Raw genomic sequence first — 14,660 nt, 5'->3', positions numbered from 1 at the left:
TTAGGAAGGTTACATTACATGTTGTCAGGTTCTGATTCCAAAGCCAAAAGCTCAAACTTTCAGCCGCACGTACCGCACAAAACATAAACACAATTTTCCGGTTAAAATAATGCTCACAACTCTAGTTCTTGTTTGGTATAGGGGCGTGTGGTGTGATAGCACTGTAGACACGCACGCATATCTTATCTTGGTATGGCTGACCAGGCTTCTTTAGTAGCCACGGCGTGCTGCTTGGCCATCGAATTCCTTCTAGATGTATGTACATGCCGGTGTTCCATAACTGTGCCTCTACTGTGTGATGTCCTGATGGGTCCGTATATACTTTGTTCGTTTTTTGGGGAGTACTCCTTCACTGCTCCCTGCATGTACGAGACAATCTATTTGCAATGCAACTGGGGATAGGTATGTCCTTCCAGGAGTTGCAAGCCCTTGGACCTGTATGAAATGAAACTTTTACTACAATTTCTTGCTACGTAATTCAGGTGCATCTGTGCAGGGAGGCCAGGCGAAACAGCTAGTCCCAATTTGAGCGGTCTCAATTCAATTCATCCATTGATAGCAGTAGGCAGTAGAAATTGGGAGGACTTGTCCCTTCACCAACACACACCAAAAATGGGATTTAGGCAGTGGTGGTGTGTGAGTGTGACCCTGCCCTCAAACATGTACATGCACACTAACAACTGCTACTGGCTAGCAAAGTAGCAATAGATTCCATCCGATCGAGTAGCCAAAGATCTGGCGATGCCGATGGGTAACGCACCGGAAGGGGGTCGAGCTGTGGGCGCAGCTAAAGGAAAGGGGGCCATGTGATGTGATCGGGTGGCCTCAAGACCTAAAGACAAATCTCCAGAGGTTTGCGGCAGTGTGCTACTTCGACGGGTTTGCCTTTTGGTTTGTGCAGATTAGGCAAGCACTTAATTACCACCCTGGCTCACGAGATGATGTAGTGGCGAAGCGATCTCGTTTCTGGAAAGAACCAAATTGGCAATCAATGGTGTGATTTTGCCAAAGCGTGTGTTGCATTGGTGATGATCTGGTTTTGGGCATCTTTATTTCGGTTTTTTGCAGGAGCTGCATGGGTTCAAGATGGAAATTAAATGGAAGGTGTGTGGCAATATTCGCTACGGCTTTTGGAAGGGTGAGCACGTTGATTGAGCAAACGTGGTAGCTTAGCCCACCACCGACACTGGCACCAACCCACAATTTGGGACGCATTGACATCAATTCAAGTTAAAAATGTACTGTACTGTAGTGTACAACAGATGAACAACATATTCATTGAACTGTACGCATCTTTTCTTGGAACATTTGTACGCATTCTCAAATTCTAGGTGTATCAGACGAAAAAAATCAGAAAAATATATAAGGAACAACGACTAAAGTGGTAAAGAGGTCCAAAAATGAAGAAGCCGTGACAACAGTAACGAAGGTGCACTTGTTAACGAAGCAAGAAACTTGTTTAGTGCAAAAAACATCTGGACTAATTAGGCCGAACAGACAAAGATCGATATCGTACGGATAGATGAATGGAGAATTGGCTGGCTTCCATGATGATTACGGTACGTACTGGGCATCCGTATGAGCAATCTAACAGACACAAATAACCAGCTGAATTAAAGGTACCAACCAAGAGATGGGGCAAGGATTAAGCCGGTCGATCGATCGACCCTTTCATTAGTTTCTTGCTTTCCAGCATGACGTGCGTGGTTCATCTAAAGAAGTTCTCTTCTAAAGCGGAAGGATTGGGCCTTTCTGGGTTATGATGGATTGATCTGCGTGTTGACTTTTCTTGACCTGATAGACAAAATTACCTTGTCAATAATTGAATATCAGTTGACCTTTTGAGTAAATTTCACAAAATCATATTTTTTTGTGATAGTCGTGTCGCTGAACCACAGTTAACGGAAAACCGTTCACAGAACCACACATTTTGAGTCAAGTTGTCTTAGTCAGTCCGAAAGCGAGTGATTTAACGGTTTTGCTGGATTTCTTACAGGTGGGCCCACCCGACCTGATCCCTTAGCCTGCGATTAAACCCCCAGCCCCTTCTCACTCCCGCAAGTTTTCGGGGCCGATGTGGCGTACAACAGGTGGACCCCACCGGTAAAAAATCAAGCAAAACCGTGAAACCACCCTGTTTCGGGCTGACCGAGACAACTTGACTAAAAAAGTGTGGTTTTGCGAAAGGTTTTTCGTTAACTGTGGTTCAGCGACACGATTATCCCAAAAACTGTGGTTTTGCGAAAGGTTTTTCGTTAACTGTGGTTCAGCGACATGATTATCCCAAAAACTGTGGTTTTGCGAAATTTACTCTTAGTCAATTGATGTTCAAAAAATAATCAACTTTCAGTTTTCCCAGCTTTTAATTTTTTAAACTTTCAGGTTGTGAGAAACACAGCTGGCACGTACTTAGCCGCGATACAATCGGTAATGCAACTAATAGTATATACTTGTGCTTTTGTCATCTGTGTGTTCACCAAAAGTCAATGAAATGGGCATAGTACGTTTAGTGTACGTTGGATGTGTTAATGACCCCATGTGCTCAACCATCCTTAATTAGTTGTATATACTCTCGTTGAATGGAACATGAAAGTGCCCCATACACGACGCATATCCTGCAGAGTGCAAATTAAGCAGCCAAAAGAAGCACAACCGCGTATGTGGTATACGTCCATCCCTGGAGCAGCCCAGCGACTTGGTCAACACGCATGGCATGCAAGATGCGCCGATTTAAAGCATTGTAGCTTGTACTTGTGGTGGTACGTGGCCATGCATGCAGCATGCAGCTCGCATGCATGCTGAACAGCGTGCGTCGGATGGAGAAGGCTCGTTTATACTTTTAATCATGATTATTCATATTTTCAATCATGTTTTTAAAGTCAGAGTCGGACATCACTACGACGAAAGTACCCTTTCACGATTCTCCTTCAGTGGCGCTCCAGTGAATACCTCCACTGAAGAGTGAAGACCCTCCCACAGAAACGTGATGGTTTTCTATGAACGACGGACGCTTTTTCACTAACAAGGACGTAAACATCGACACGCACGTACTACTGAGCTACGGTTAATTGAACTCTTTGATCAGCACACGTACGGCAAGGATTAATTAACTACTCCTATAACACTGTGCTCAGATCGCCGTGGAAGTATACTTTCCGGCCGGGTTGTCTCTGTAGAACAGGTGCACGTGGCCTTTTAATTAATCTGTGTATAGCGACAACCCAGCTAACCCTTCTTCGCTGATTCCTTGTTGGATGTGATCCTATCAAGTTCTCGTACCAAATTCTTCGAAAAAAGAAGTTCTGGTACAAAATCCTTTTTTTCTTATTTGATGAGATGACCTGCTCCTATCCTGTGATTTTATTGTGATATAATCGATCATGATTTGTTGCAATGTCGTTATTCTGGGCACATTAAGTGCATGCAGACCAATCAAAACTAAATTTTTGATATCATAATATGATTGTGTAGTTCGGGTATGCATGTCCAATTAAGTCGTTATTGTGACACCACACAGGCCTAATTCCGGCGTAGACAGACTAGGTAGAGTCCAAAGCTGAACTAAATTTGCCAACTGTGTGGAACCTGCCTCTTTAAAAAAAACGGGAATGGTACTTGCCTGATCGGTGACAGAGTTCAGCTGTGCGAAACTGGAGTGGAGTTCTTTTGCTTGGACCAGTCTAGAATTTGTGATCGACATGCAGGTTTAGCTTACAATTAAAACGGCGACAGGGCGACAGGCAGATTCTTTTCTGCTACTAACAAGCTGCCACGGAGTTACAAAGAGTTGCGATCGGTATAATTAAGTGATCAGAAGCTGACCCTAGCATGTGCTTTTAATTTTCAGATCGTTTTTTTTTTGCAGCGATATTAGATATGATCCGTATGTTGGGCGCTTGGGCGATATTCACAGACGCGCCACCGGATTGGCTTCCGATAGGACACCGTTCAGATCGACCAGAATCTCACACCCAACAGTAGTGTACATTAATTAACTAATTGCGTGGTTATCAGAATGCTAGCCGGACAAAATCCTGCATCCCCTGGCGATCCCACGGTCCCTCCGGTACGTTCGGCGAGCAGAGTTTGGGCCATGCCATGTTTGACAACTCACAGGGGGCACACTGGCACAGTGCAACTCGCCCGGATGATGACACATTGAGACGAGGAGTTTTACTGCTTCAGATGAATCCTTTTCCTTTTCCGTGCACGACGGACGGCAAGGCCTGTTCGTTTCTGCTCCTAATCCTTCCCCCGTGCACGTCACTAATGTTGTCGTTCGTCGTTGGAGGCCTAACCAAATCTGGCCAAACCTGGTGTTAGGGGCACGTACGTAAGCAGACGGATTAACATATGAGACGGGTGTTTGAGCGTCCGCACGTCTAACATGGACGCCGTTTTCTTCTGCTTTTGGTTTTGCCATTTATGTCTACGCCGGTTTCATGTCATGTTCAGTCCACAGCCAATAGAGTGATAGACGAACCCGACTGATAAACAACACTTCAACAGTGCGAGAAGATGCGCAGCAAGACCAAAATCAAGGATGAACAGCAATGCCATGCGTCTGAAAGGTTAGTTTCAGCTAAAGCGAGACAGCGGATTGGCTCATTAGCCTGGCGGGCCTGATGGAACTCATGCTCATCACGAGTTCACGACCGACAGAAGAAAAGAAACTGTGTTCCCGCAAAAAAACATAAAAACCGCTAGGGGCTTTTTTCGGCTTGACAGGTGATCGCCAGCACTTTGCAATTAAGTTTGCATCCACAGACCAAACTCACGACCAAATTAACCGAGATCTCCCCTGTAAGCGGACAGCGGTTTAGCTCAACCGGACCAGAAAACATCCAATAAAGCAGAGGTCCTTTGCAGGGTGGGTGCAGAGCAGAGTGGGCGCGCGCGCGTGTTTTTTGCTTTGCAAACCAGAAAGGAAGCGGAGCAAGGCATGTGTACATCTTGTGGAAGCCAACAGCAATCAATCCAACTACATATCCGGCGCAACTTTCTGAATGATCAGCGGTAGCTGATCTCGACGTGCAAGTGTTGCAAAATGTTGGCTCTAGTGACGGAATGCTGCACTGGGGGACAATAGGACGGATGGGTTTCGGTCCATTGGGCGATCTGGATTCTGGACGCAATCTCTGAACAGCTGACTAAGCTTGCAAACAGAAGATTGTGTCGTGTATCTTGTCGAAGGGAAGCTACTTCACCCAAAACAAAACACAGCGAGTTCGGAGATACTGTAACACTGAATTTGTTTGTTTCAGAAAAGTAACACTGAGTTCATCATCAGGCACGGAAAGCTCGAATCTCTTCCAGAAACATCGTCCAGTCACCAATTTTTCAGAATTGCATTACGTCTTGTCCATCCTGCAGCTTTCACGATCTTCTGCGTGAAGAACGGATCAGAAATAAAAATGCCGACCACATTCTGGTTACGGAAAAGGAAATCGGTTCTTCACAGACACACAGAAAAATAACAATCGCGGAACCAAAACTCTGCGAGTCATCATCAGGCATTGAAGGCATGGCGTAAGCTGTGCTTCGGCAACACTAACCTCCAGATGGCCATTGCCACCGAGATCATCGGCCGTCTGGACGTGGCACAGGAGAATAGGGACCTCTCCCCCGCCGAGCAAAGCCTCCACACTTCCATGAAAAACAAATTCCTAGGACTTGCGACCATCGCCAAGAGCAAGATCCGGCAGAGGGCTAGGCTGGCCAACATTAGAATGGGAAACGTCAACTCTAGATACTTCCACATCCGTGCCAATGGAAGGCGTAAGAAGAACTTCATACAATCTCTGGCCTACAACTCTGGCATGGCGATCACCCATCTTGAGAAAGAAAAGTTAATCTTCGAGCACTTCAGCGCCTTCCTCGGCACTGCCGTGCCGCGGACAGCTGGGCTCAACTGGCAAGCCCTCGGCTACACTCCTCGAGATCTTAGCCATCTCGAGCAAACCTTCTCTATGGATGAAATCAAGATGGCAGTATTCAGCCTTCCAGTGGAAAAGGCCCCCGGACCCGACGGCTTCATTGGGAAGTTCTTCCGCAGTTGTTGGGAGACCATCAAGGATGATCTCAAGCTGGCCATCGACTCTCTTGCTAGCTCAGGAGGCCACGCTTCTCCCCTTATCAACTCGGCACACATTGTGCTACTGCCAAAGAAAGGAAACGCTTCTTCCATTCGAGACTTCCGCCCTATAAGCCTCATACACAGCCTTGCAAAGATCTTCTCCAAACTTTTGTCTCTACGGCTTGCCCCAGTGCTCCCGGAACTGGTTTCCGCAAGTCAATCGGCCTTCATCAAGAAGCGTTGTATTCACGACAACTTCATCTTGGTGCAAGGAATCATTCGGGATTTATACCGGAAAAAGGAGCCAGCATGCTTCCTGAAGCTTGATATTTCCAAAGCCTTCGACTCGGTCTGTTAGCTTTTCCTTATGGAGCTTCTCAACGCGCTCGGATTCGGTCCCCGATGGCGGCAATGGATCTGCCTCCTCCTCTCGTCCGCCTCCTCTCGCGCCCTCCTTAACGGAGTGCCGGGCCCGAGGATCCGCCATGCCCGTGGGCTGAGACAGGGAGATCCACTCTCCCCGATGCTCTTCATCATCGCGATGGACCCCCTCCACCACATCTTGCACAAGGCGGCTTTGGACGGTCTTCTCAAGCCTTTTCGCTTGACCACAATCAACGTGCGCGTCTCTCTTTACGCAGATGACATCGGGATTTTCTCCTCCCCCTCGCCAATGGATTTACAAGCAATCCACCGCTTGATCGTGCTCTTCGGAGACGCCTCCGGATGCGCACCAACCTCGACAAATCGGAGATCTTCCTCATCGGCTGCGACGAGGCGCAATCTGCTGCCGCCCTTGCCGCCTTCCCGGCCAGGCTAGGGGCCTTCCCTTGCACTTACTTGGGCCTCCCTCTCTGCCCGTCCAAGCTCAAAGGCACCGCCTTCCAGCCGCTGATCGACAAGGCAGGCTCCCGCCTTGCGGGTTGGCGGGGTACACACTTTACCCGGGCGGGACGTGTCGTTCTAGCAAGATCCATCCTCTCCGCCGTGGTCACTTACCACCTCACGGCATTCAAGCTCCCCGCCGGAATCCTCCGCCAGATAAACAAACTCATTCGGAACTTCATCTGGGTACGCACTCGTCAGCCAGGCCAAGCGTCGTCCTCTATACCTTTGGTGAATTGGGCCACGGTGTGCCGCCCCAGGGAGCTTGGTGGGCTTGGAATCCTCGATCTGGCCAAGTTCGGCAGGGCTCTCCGCCTCCACTGGCCTTGGCTCGCGTGGGCTGATCGTGCCCGCCCATGGTTGGGACTCCCCTCCCCTTGCGGCCAGAAGGACTTGGCGCTCTTCAGGGCATCGACGAAGATTTCCCTTGGTGTGGGAGAGAAGGCATTATTCTGGCACGATGCTTGGCTCCCTGACGGATCCACTCCGAGGAATAGATGGCCGGGCCTTTTTGCGATTGCCTCCAGAAAAAATCGCACGGTCCAAAAGGAATTGTCTGGAGGAAACTAGATTCGGGCCCTCCTTCGCATCAACAGCACGAAGCAACTTTTGGACTTCGTCGCACTTTGGGAGTGCATTCAGGGCGTCCACCTCTCCAAGGAGAACGATTCCATCTCCTGGAGATGGACCCCCTCGGCCTCATACACCACCGCCTCGGCATATCGAATTCAGTTTGCTGGCTCACTCCCCCCTTTTGAGTCAGGGAAAATATGGAAGGCGGTAGCGGCGCCAAGCTACAAATTCTTTGCATGGACGCCGGCACACGGCAAGATCCTAATGGCCGACAACCTGGCCTCTCGGGGATGGCCCCACGACCCGATGTGTAAGCTCTGCCATATCCACGGGGAGACTATCATCCACCTTTTCCGCGACAGCAGTTTCACCACGGAGGTATGGTGACATATACAGACTTGGAGCTTGGTCACGGTGGTGCCCATCCCTTTGACCACCGACATCAACGCCCACTGGGAGTGCCTTATTCACGGCCTTCCAAAGGAGACGAGGACGCTCAGCAGAAGGCTCATCACCACCTGGTGGGGGATTTGGAAGGAACGCAACAGACGAATCTTCCATTCGTCGGCTTTGACCACTTTAGAGGTAGCTTACTTAGTTTGGAAAGAGGTGCAGAGCCGTACTTTGGCGAGCTCCATAGACTCGGGAGACGTCTAGATTTTCCTCTCGCGTCATTTTGCTTTGCTTTGGTTTCTCTTCTCTTTGATTCCCCCGGGGATTGAGAGCCTGTACAGTTCTATTTTTTCTCTCTAATCGAATGACGGAAACGACCGTCTTTCCCTAAAAGAAAAAAACTCTGCGAGTCCCTTGTTATTATGGGCTTATTAAAGGAAGGTTGGCACAAACTTGGGCTCCCTGAAGCGATTACAAACTTGGGCTTCCTGAACCTGATGTGCGAACCGTGTGGGAGCAGTGTAGAGGTTTATACATGGGCTTTTTTCGCAAGCCAGTTCCTTTATATGCTGATTTGCTCAGGAACTAGGAGGAAGGCCGAAGTAACACGACCAGGCCGGAACAAAAGGTCATCTGCAGTGGCGTGGATGAATGGGAAAGGCCGTGCTAGCCAAATGGACCTCGCATTGCACGGTGTCGCGCAAGATCGGCAGTTCTCCGCATCGTGAGAAGAAAAAAGAGAGGAAATTAAACAGAAAAAGCGTCGACAGCAGGATTCGAACCTGCGCAGGCAAAGCCCAACAGATTTCGAGTCTGTCTCCTTAACCACTCGGACATATCGACTTTTATGCAGACTTACCAAGATAAACTTAGTTATTACTGGATGGTATGTGAAATCCTGCAAAATCCAGAGACCAAAACTACGGCTTCTACGACTACAAATACCTTGTTCGTAACTTCAGGGTATAGACCTTTTTCCCGAAAATTATTCCATGTATGTGAAATTGTGAATGTGGTCACCTTAACCCTTCGCTTTCATGTTCTTTTTGTTTCGTCTCTTTTCTCTACAAGTTGCGGGGAAGAGGAGCAGGGCGAGGCCCGCCATGCATTTGGCGGTCCCTCAGCTTCGACCCCGAGTAAAAAGGCAGAGCGCGCGCGACACGACAGAGACCGGACCCTGTCTTTCCCCGTCGCTAAAATATTTCACGTCCTAGCTAGCTGCTACTACTAGCTAGCATTAAGCAATAGATATAATCATGGTCAGTTTGACATGATCAGGTATGCGGAATTCAGAACCGATTCAATGCCCAACCCATCCGGTCTAATCCTGCTGTCTGCGCGCGCCTAAACCTCTCAGGTCTCAGCCCCTCCGTGCATGTGCCCAATCCCCGTTTCTGTAATCTCTCCGGCTCCATCTGGTCCAGGCTTTTCCCTAGCACGTCATTCTGTCATGCCCCTTGCCTTTGCGTTATTATCATTGTTAATCCCATCTTATATGTCGAGAACCTTCTCCTTTAATTAATTCCCCTTCTACAAAATGACCTGAATTATTCTTCTTCTCTTTCTTTCCTTCCTATAATTTGTCATCTTTTCCTTCCTTTTTTCTTGGGAGGGCCGAACTGAGGATTGCTTGTGTTGGGGGTAGTGGTGCAGCATAAAGCTGGAGCAAGAAGTCCAAACTGATCAGATTTGCTTTTAACAATTGGGCTCCTTTCCTCCATGCCGTTGCCTCTTCGGTACTCGCAGTACGTCTGCAACGGATCAGTCGACACTCCCAAGAAGCTAGGGAAACTGGTCAGGGGATTGCAGATGCACGGACGCGTATGTATGTATGTTCTTGAGATTAGTATACTAAACAAGTATGCAAGGAGTTCATTGGCCTCACCGATGGCCTAGTCCTCGATCGCCAGCCACCCCTCTCGACGCTAAAGCATGGCGTGCAAAGGTTTTTAGTAGTGGAAGCTGCACTTTAATTGTCTCTGCAATTACTCACTTTGGAGACTTTTCTTATTTTATCTGGATAGACTAGATGTTGTTCAGGGAGAGGAGACAGGGCAAAGCAAGTGTGTACAGAAAGAAATAATGTTGTCATAAGGAAGGCCATTTAACTTTCAAAATAGTTGTTCTGAATAAATAAAGGAAGTTCATTTCATTGGAAGCCTAATCATCAGTTATAACTAACAGTATTACTTTACTATTGCCCATGGTAATTTCATGGATGCTTAATCATCGGTTACCAGCTTGCCTTTATTTCCCAAAGTGTGGCAATAATATAAGGCCATGTACTCACTTAATTTACTGGTAGACAGAACGCAGCCGTTCTAGATACACTAATCATTACCGAGCGCGATACCAACGTTGCGAAACAAGTGCCATGCAGAAAAGTGGAAGGAGTTAGATTAGCCAGTCGACTGATAATTGAAACAGCTTTTTGGCGGATCTGCTGCCTCCTAGAGTATCCTAGGTGAGATTTTGGCGCATGGCAAGCAAGCATGGGCTTCGAGTATCTTACTGCTCAGATCAGCCTCGGAACTGAAGAATGAAAGACCAAGACTTGTATCCGGCCGGGAGAAAACATATCAAACTGACTGGCTTTCGTTTATATACCATAGCTTCCCTACGCACATATAATTATATGAGTATACGTATCCAAAAACTCAGTCCAATGTTGGTTAGGAGTTGGGGGCCTGGGGTACCAGGCACTTACTTCTTCGGACATAGTTAAATGGCATGTTGGAGATGCGTCCTCCAACTCTTTTGGCAACCAGGCTCATGCCATGTCCCTGCCTTGCAAGGGAGACAGCCTATCCCTGCATTGTTGTACCCATGCTTATGCATCATGCTACAGCTGACAGGCCAGTGGCGCTATCTAGCTGAACCGTACATAGAGAGAGTTGCTTAAAATGCTTCGTTTCCTTTCATCTGTCCCTGCAGTGATACTGATAATTAGACCATGCGGTGTATTTATCTTTTAAAGATTATTGGTACACTAGCCGTAGTGATGCTTATATCAGGGGTTTGAGATGGAGTCTAACATGTACAATTGAGCGTACAATGGTCATGTACTCATGTGGTTGCAGATGACCCACCGAGCGGTCTGGCCGTAGGACCCCGGCCGATTGCCTTGCAGCCTCAAGAGGCCATGCCTCCCTGTCCTCCTCCTTCCATCCTGCCACATACATTCACTTAGCAATAATAAGAGGCATCTCTTGCTTCCCCATAACAACAAACAAATGCTCTCTTTGAGTGTTTTCCCCTTGCAAGCAAAGAGATGTGCTTTGCTTCGCCAGTTCCCTCCCATCTCGGTTCCCTCATCTTTGCCTCTTCTTCTTTTCTCGAGAAAACCATGTTGCCATTTCTGAATATGATGTCGTGTAATTGCCAATTTCTCAACACTATGAAGGAGATCAATCCAACAATTCTGATGTCACGTCACATCACGATTCACATGTGAAGATGCGGTGCTAGAAATGGGCGCCATGCGATTTCAGTAGGAGGAGCAGTAGAGGCTGCCGTTTTACCTGAGCGACCTGACACGCAGCATTATTGACACTGACTTTCAATATCTGATTGGGGATCCTGCACAACGCCAGACCTCTATTCTTTTTATGTGCTGCTTTCCCTACGTTCTCTTTCTTTACCTTTGCCTTTTTCCTTGCCCCCTTTTGAATCATTTGCCCCTCCTCCTCTGCCTCTCCTGCCCTGCCCTGCTCTACTACAGCTACAAAACCACAATAGTTCTAGGGTCATGTGGGTCGCTACAGGATGTGTGTATGGGGATGAGGAGCCACTCTTTTTGAGGTGCCCAAACATGATTCCGTGATTGTTTTTTGCACCATTCTTGTAGGCAGGCAGCCTCCCATCAAACTGTTGTTGAATCTCTTAAATCATTTCTTGTTTTCTGTATAAGGTGGCACACCACAGCCTAAAGCCCCCACGCTCTTTTTGTTCTTCCATCTTTTCCTTTTGTTCCTCTCCCTCTTGACCACCCCCACAACGCCAGCACCACCATTTTCCCTTGGCCAAGGAGAGATCAGAACCCCCTTTAAGTAGAGACAGCCAAGCTATCGCTCATCTTGTAGGGTTCTTGGCATTCAGGAAATACTACACCAACTTGGATGAGGCGCCGGCAAACAGGCAGTTGCTGCTGGTTCTTGGCTGTGGCAGCAGCGAAGCGAGAGTACTAAAGGTGTGTTTCTTTTGCCTGCAATTTAGGTGTTTCCTGACTTCTCCTGCTGGGTTCAAGAATGAGTAGTTCGCTGCTTGGGTTTCAGCCCAGTCCTTCCTCTGTTTCCCTGCTCTTTCTTCCCTTTTCTGCAAGCTTTTCAGCTTTACTCTTGACGAGAGACAGAAACCAAAACAGGAGAAACTCAAGAAGCAACAGAACCGTGTAATATTCCAATGCATACGTGGTGTGATGACATTATTATAGTTTCCGGTTCTAGTTCATCAGTTTTTGCCACATGGCTCTTATCCAAAGAAAAAAGTTTGCCACATGTTTATCTTGCAAGAGAAAAAACAAATGTACCGGAAGGTACCAGTCGCCTGCAATTTTCATTTAACTTTTCTGCCTCTCTTCACGTGTAGATCGTGATACCGTCTCTCCAGAAGCAGCGTCACATGCACATGGTCAGGACTCAGGAGTGAGGAGATAATGATGAACTCAGCCGTATTCGGTGCCTGCATTTCCTCTGCGAGGTACTAGGCGAGAGCTCCAACAATCCAGCTCCCCGTGAAGATTTATATATTTACCCAAGAAGGTTGGGATCAGCTAGCCAGGCCGCCCAGGCCATGAGTGGCTTTGCGGGGAGGCCGTGGATGGGGGACGCGACGCCGTCGTCGGGCGAAAACGCGAGGGACGACGGCGTGAAGGAGCTCGGGTCGTCGTCCACGAACGCCAGCGCCATCTCCTTCGGCTTCGCGGCCACCGCCATCCTCATCTCCATGTTCCTCCTCATGGCCATCTTCGAGCACCTCATCAAGCCCGGCTGGGCCTCCGCCGCGGCCCACGACGGAGACGGAGATGGCCAGTCGTCGCACTCGCAGCCCGCGGGCCGGCACCCCGGTGGCCCGCGCGACCACGGCTCACCGGACAAGCTCGCGCCTCCGCCAAAGGTAAGATTGATTCAGACACGAGAGCTCGCGCATTAATTCGGCTGCACGCTCGTGGCCATGCATTTCGGTTCACGTGCATCCTGTCAGCAGGACAGACGTGTCCGTCCGTGGTAGCAAAAAAAAGAAGAATTAAAGAAAAATTACACGCGAGCTGATGATATTTGTTTTTGTTTTTGGTTTTGCAGATGGAGGAGGAGGCCGTGGTGGCCTTGGACCTGACGGTGGTGATGCCGGGGCAGCGGTATCCGACGTTCCTGGCGCAGCCGGCTCCGCTGCTCCTCGCTTGTTGCCCGAGAGAAGGGATGCGTTGGCCTCCGCACCATCATGGCCATCAGCATTCATTGCTGCCGCCGTGACCGTCTCTCTTCAACACGATGGACGGATACGTGCTTGGTGTACGCTGTAGCGCCGAGAGAGATGATCCAAAGTCCTGATGTTCGTGGTGTCGACAAGCTCTGAATTTCTTTCATGGGCCGGCCTTCTTGTCTTGGGCTGAAAAAGAAAGATGTCTTGGTCCTTTCTTGGGCTGTGGAGACCGATTCCCATGTAAAGCCGCAGCCGACTCTAGAAAGAAAATGTAAAGCTGTAGCCCTCTTTTCCCATCATATGAGCTTGGGAGCTTGGCTGTTTGTTTACGTATGTAAATACACCCCCGTTCCTATTTTGATTGTCACAATGTCAGTTTAATCCTAAAACTATGAAAACTGAACATTTTAGTCCTAATTTTATGATAAGTGATGCACGCGAGATCCTAAGTTTGCTCGGACACATCTGACTCGCCTACGTGGCACGTTGACCACGTACACGTCGGCTCATGGGCGTTTGGCGGGTGTTTTGCTGCCGCTACGGTTGGGATTTTTTTGCTGAAAACCCTGTAAAAACGTGGCCATCTTCCTCTCTTAGTTTCCTCGTCTGTTGCTGCTGCTTCTGTTTAAGCTCAATCAAAATTCCAGATCTGAAGCTAAAAGCATCAGCCAAGAAAAAACGGCAAAAGCACAGTGTTTTTTTTTCAGAAGCTTGACAACAAACAAAAATATACACTTTGACATATTTCAGTTCAGAGCTAATCACACATGAATGTTGAAAAAAAAATCAGTTCGGGAATGTCGAGTCTTGAAGCTGATCACAAAAGTACGGAGTAGCAATGAAATTGAAACGGCCTTGCTGGGCCAAAAAAGCTTCCCTTGGTTTATGCCATGTTTGGTTGGGTTTAAAACTATTTTCTGATTTTTGTCTTATAAACTATAAAAGCATCAAATTATGTGCTTTTTGTTTTGGCTTTTAACTTGATATTATTAGATGATGGTATAAGCAAAAAGTTAAAGTTAAAAGCAACTATTTAGATGCTTATGTAACTTATAAGTCAAAAGTCAAAAGGCAATTTTAAGTCCAACCAAAGAGGTCCTTGGGTTGGTTTCAGACACTGAGCAGTTGTTGCAATACTGTTTCTTTGCGTCTGATTTGATGGTGGTCGTCGGCGGCGGAGGACTTCAAAATGGTGCCGCTGGTCTCCTATTTCCACCCTGTAATTAGGCGTGATCTTACTTGTCTTCGCCCAACCGTGACTCCATGCCGTGAGTAACAATTCTAATGCTTGGTTCCCCGAGCCCCGATTCTC

The 14,660-nt window shown here is 48.0% G+C and overlaps 1 protein-coding gene and 1 non-coding gene across 2 annotated transcripts; one reads left to right on the top strand and one right to left on the bottom strand.

The window, feature by feature from the left end:
• Positions 1-8,688: 8,688 nt before the first annotated feature.
• On the bottom strand, positions 8,689-8,770 carry TRNAS-CGA. The gene has a single exon. It is a non-coding gene; the product is annotated as a tRNA-Ser (tRNA).
• A 2,688-nt stretch (positions 8,771-11,458) lies between these two features.
• LOC100845898 lies at positions 11,459-13,751 on the top strand. The gene is made up of 3 exons (XM_003568355.4): positions 11,459-12,116; positions 12,515-13,042; positions 13,228-13,751. The coding sequence occupies exons 2-3, from the start codon at positions 12,719-12,721 to the stop codon at positions 13,396-13,398; spliced, it is 495 nt and encodes a 164-aa protein (XP_003568403.1). The 5' UTR covers positions 11,459-12,116; positions 12,515-12,718; the 3' UTR covers positions 13,399-13,751.
• Positions 13,752-14,660: the final 909 nt, after the last annotated feature.

This window comes from Brachypodium distachyon, chromosome 2 (genome assembly GCF_000005505.3).
Source record: "Brachypodium distachyon strain Bd21 chromosome 2, Brachypodium_distachyon_v3.0, whole genome shotgun sequence".
NCBI lineage: Eukaryota > Viridiplantae > Streptophyta > Magnoliopsida > Poales > Poaceae > Brachypodium > Brachypodium distachyon.
The sequence above is the reverse complement of the archived record's forward strand: the minus strand, read 5'-3'. Positions and strand labels throughout refer to the sequence as shown.

Bases quoted from the DNA above. Each gene is read 5' to 3' on its own strand.
- LOC100845898 (XM_003568355.4), top strand. From the start codon at position 12,719: ATGAGTGGCTTTGCGGGGAGGCCGTGGATGGGGGACGCGACGCCGTCG. The intron at 13,043-13,227 runs GTAAGATTGATT...TTGGTTTTGCAG, and splicing joins AGCTCGCGCCTCCGCCAAAG to ATGGAGGAGGAGGCCGTGGT.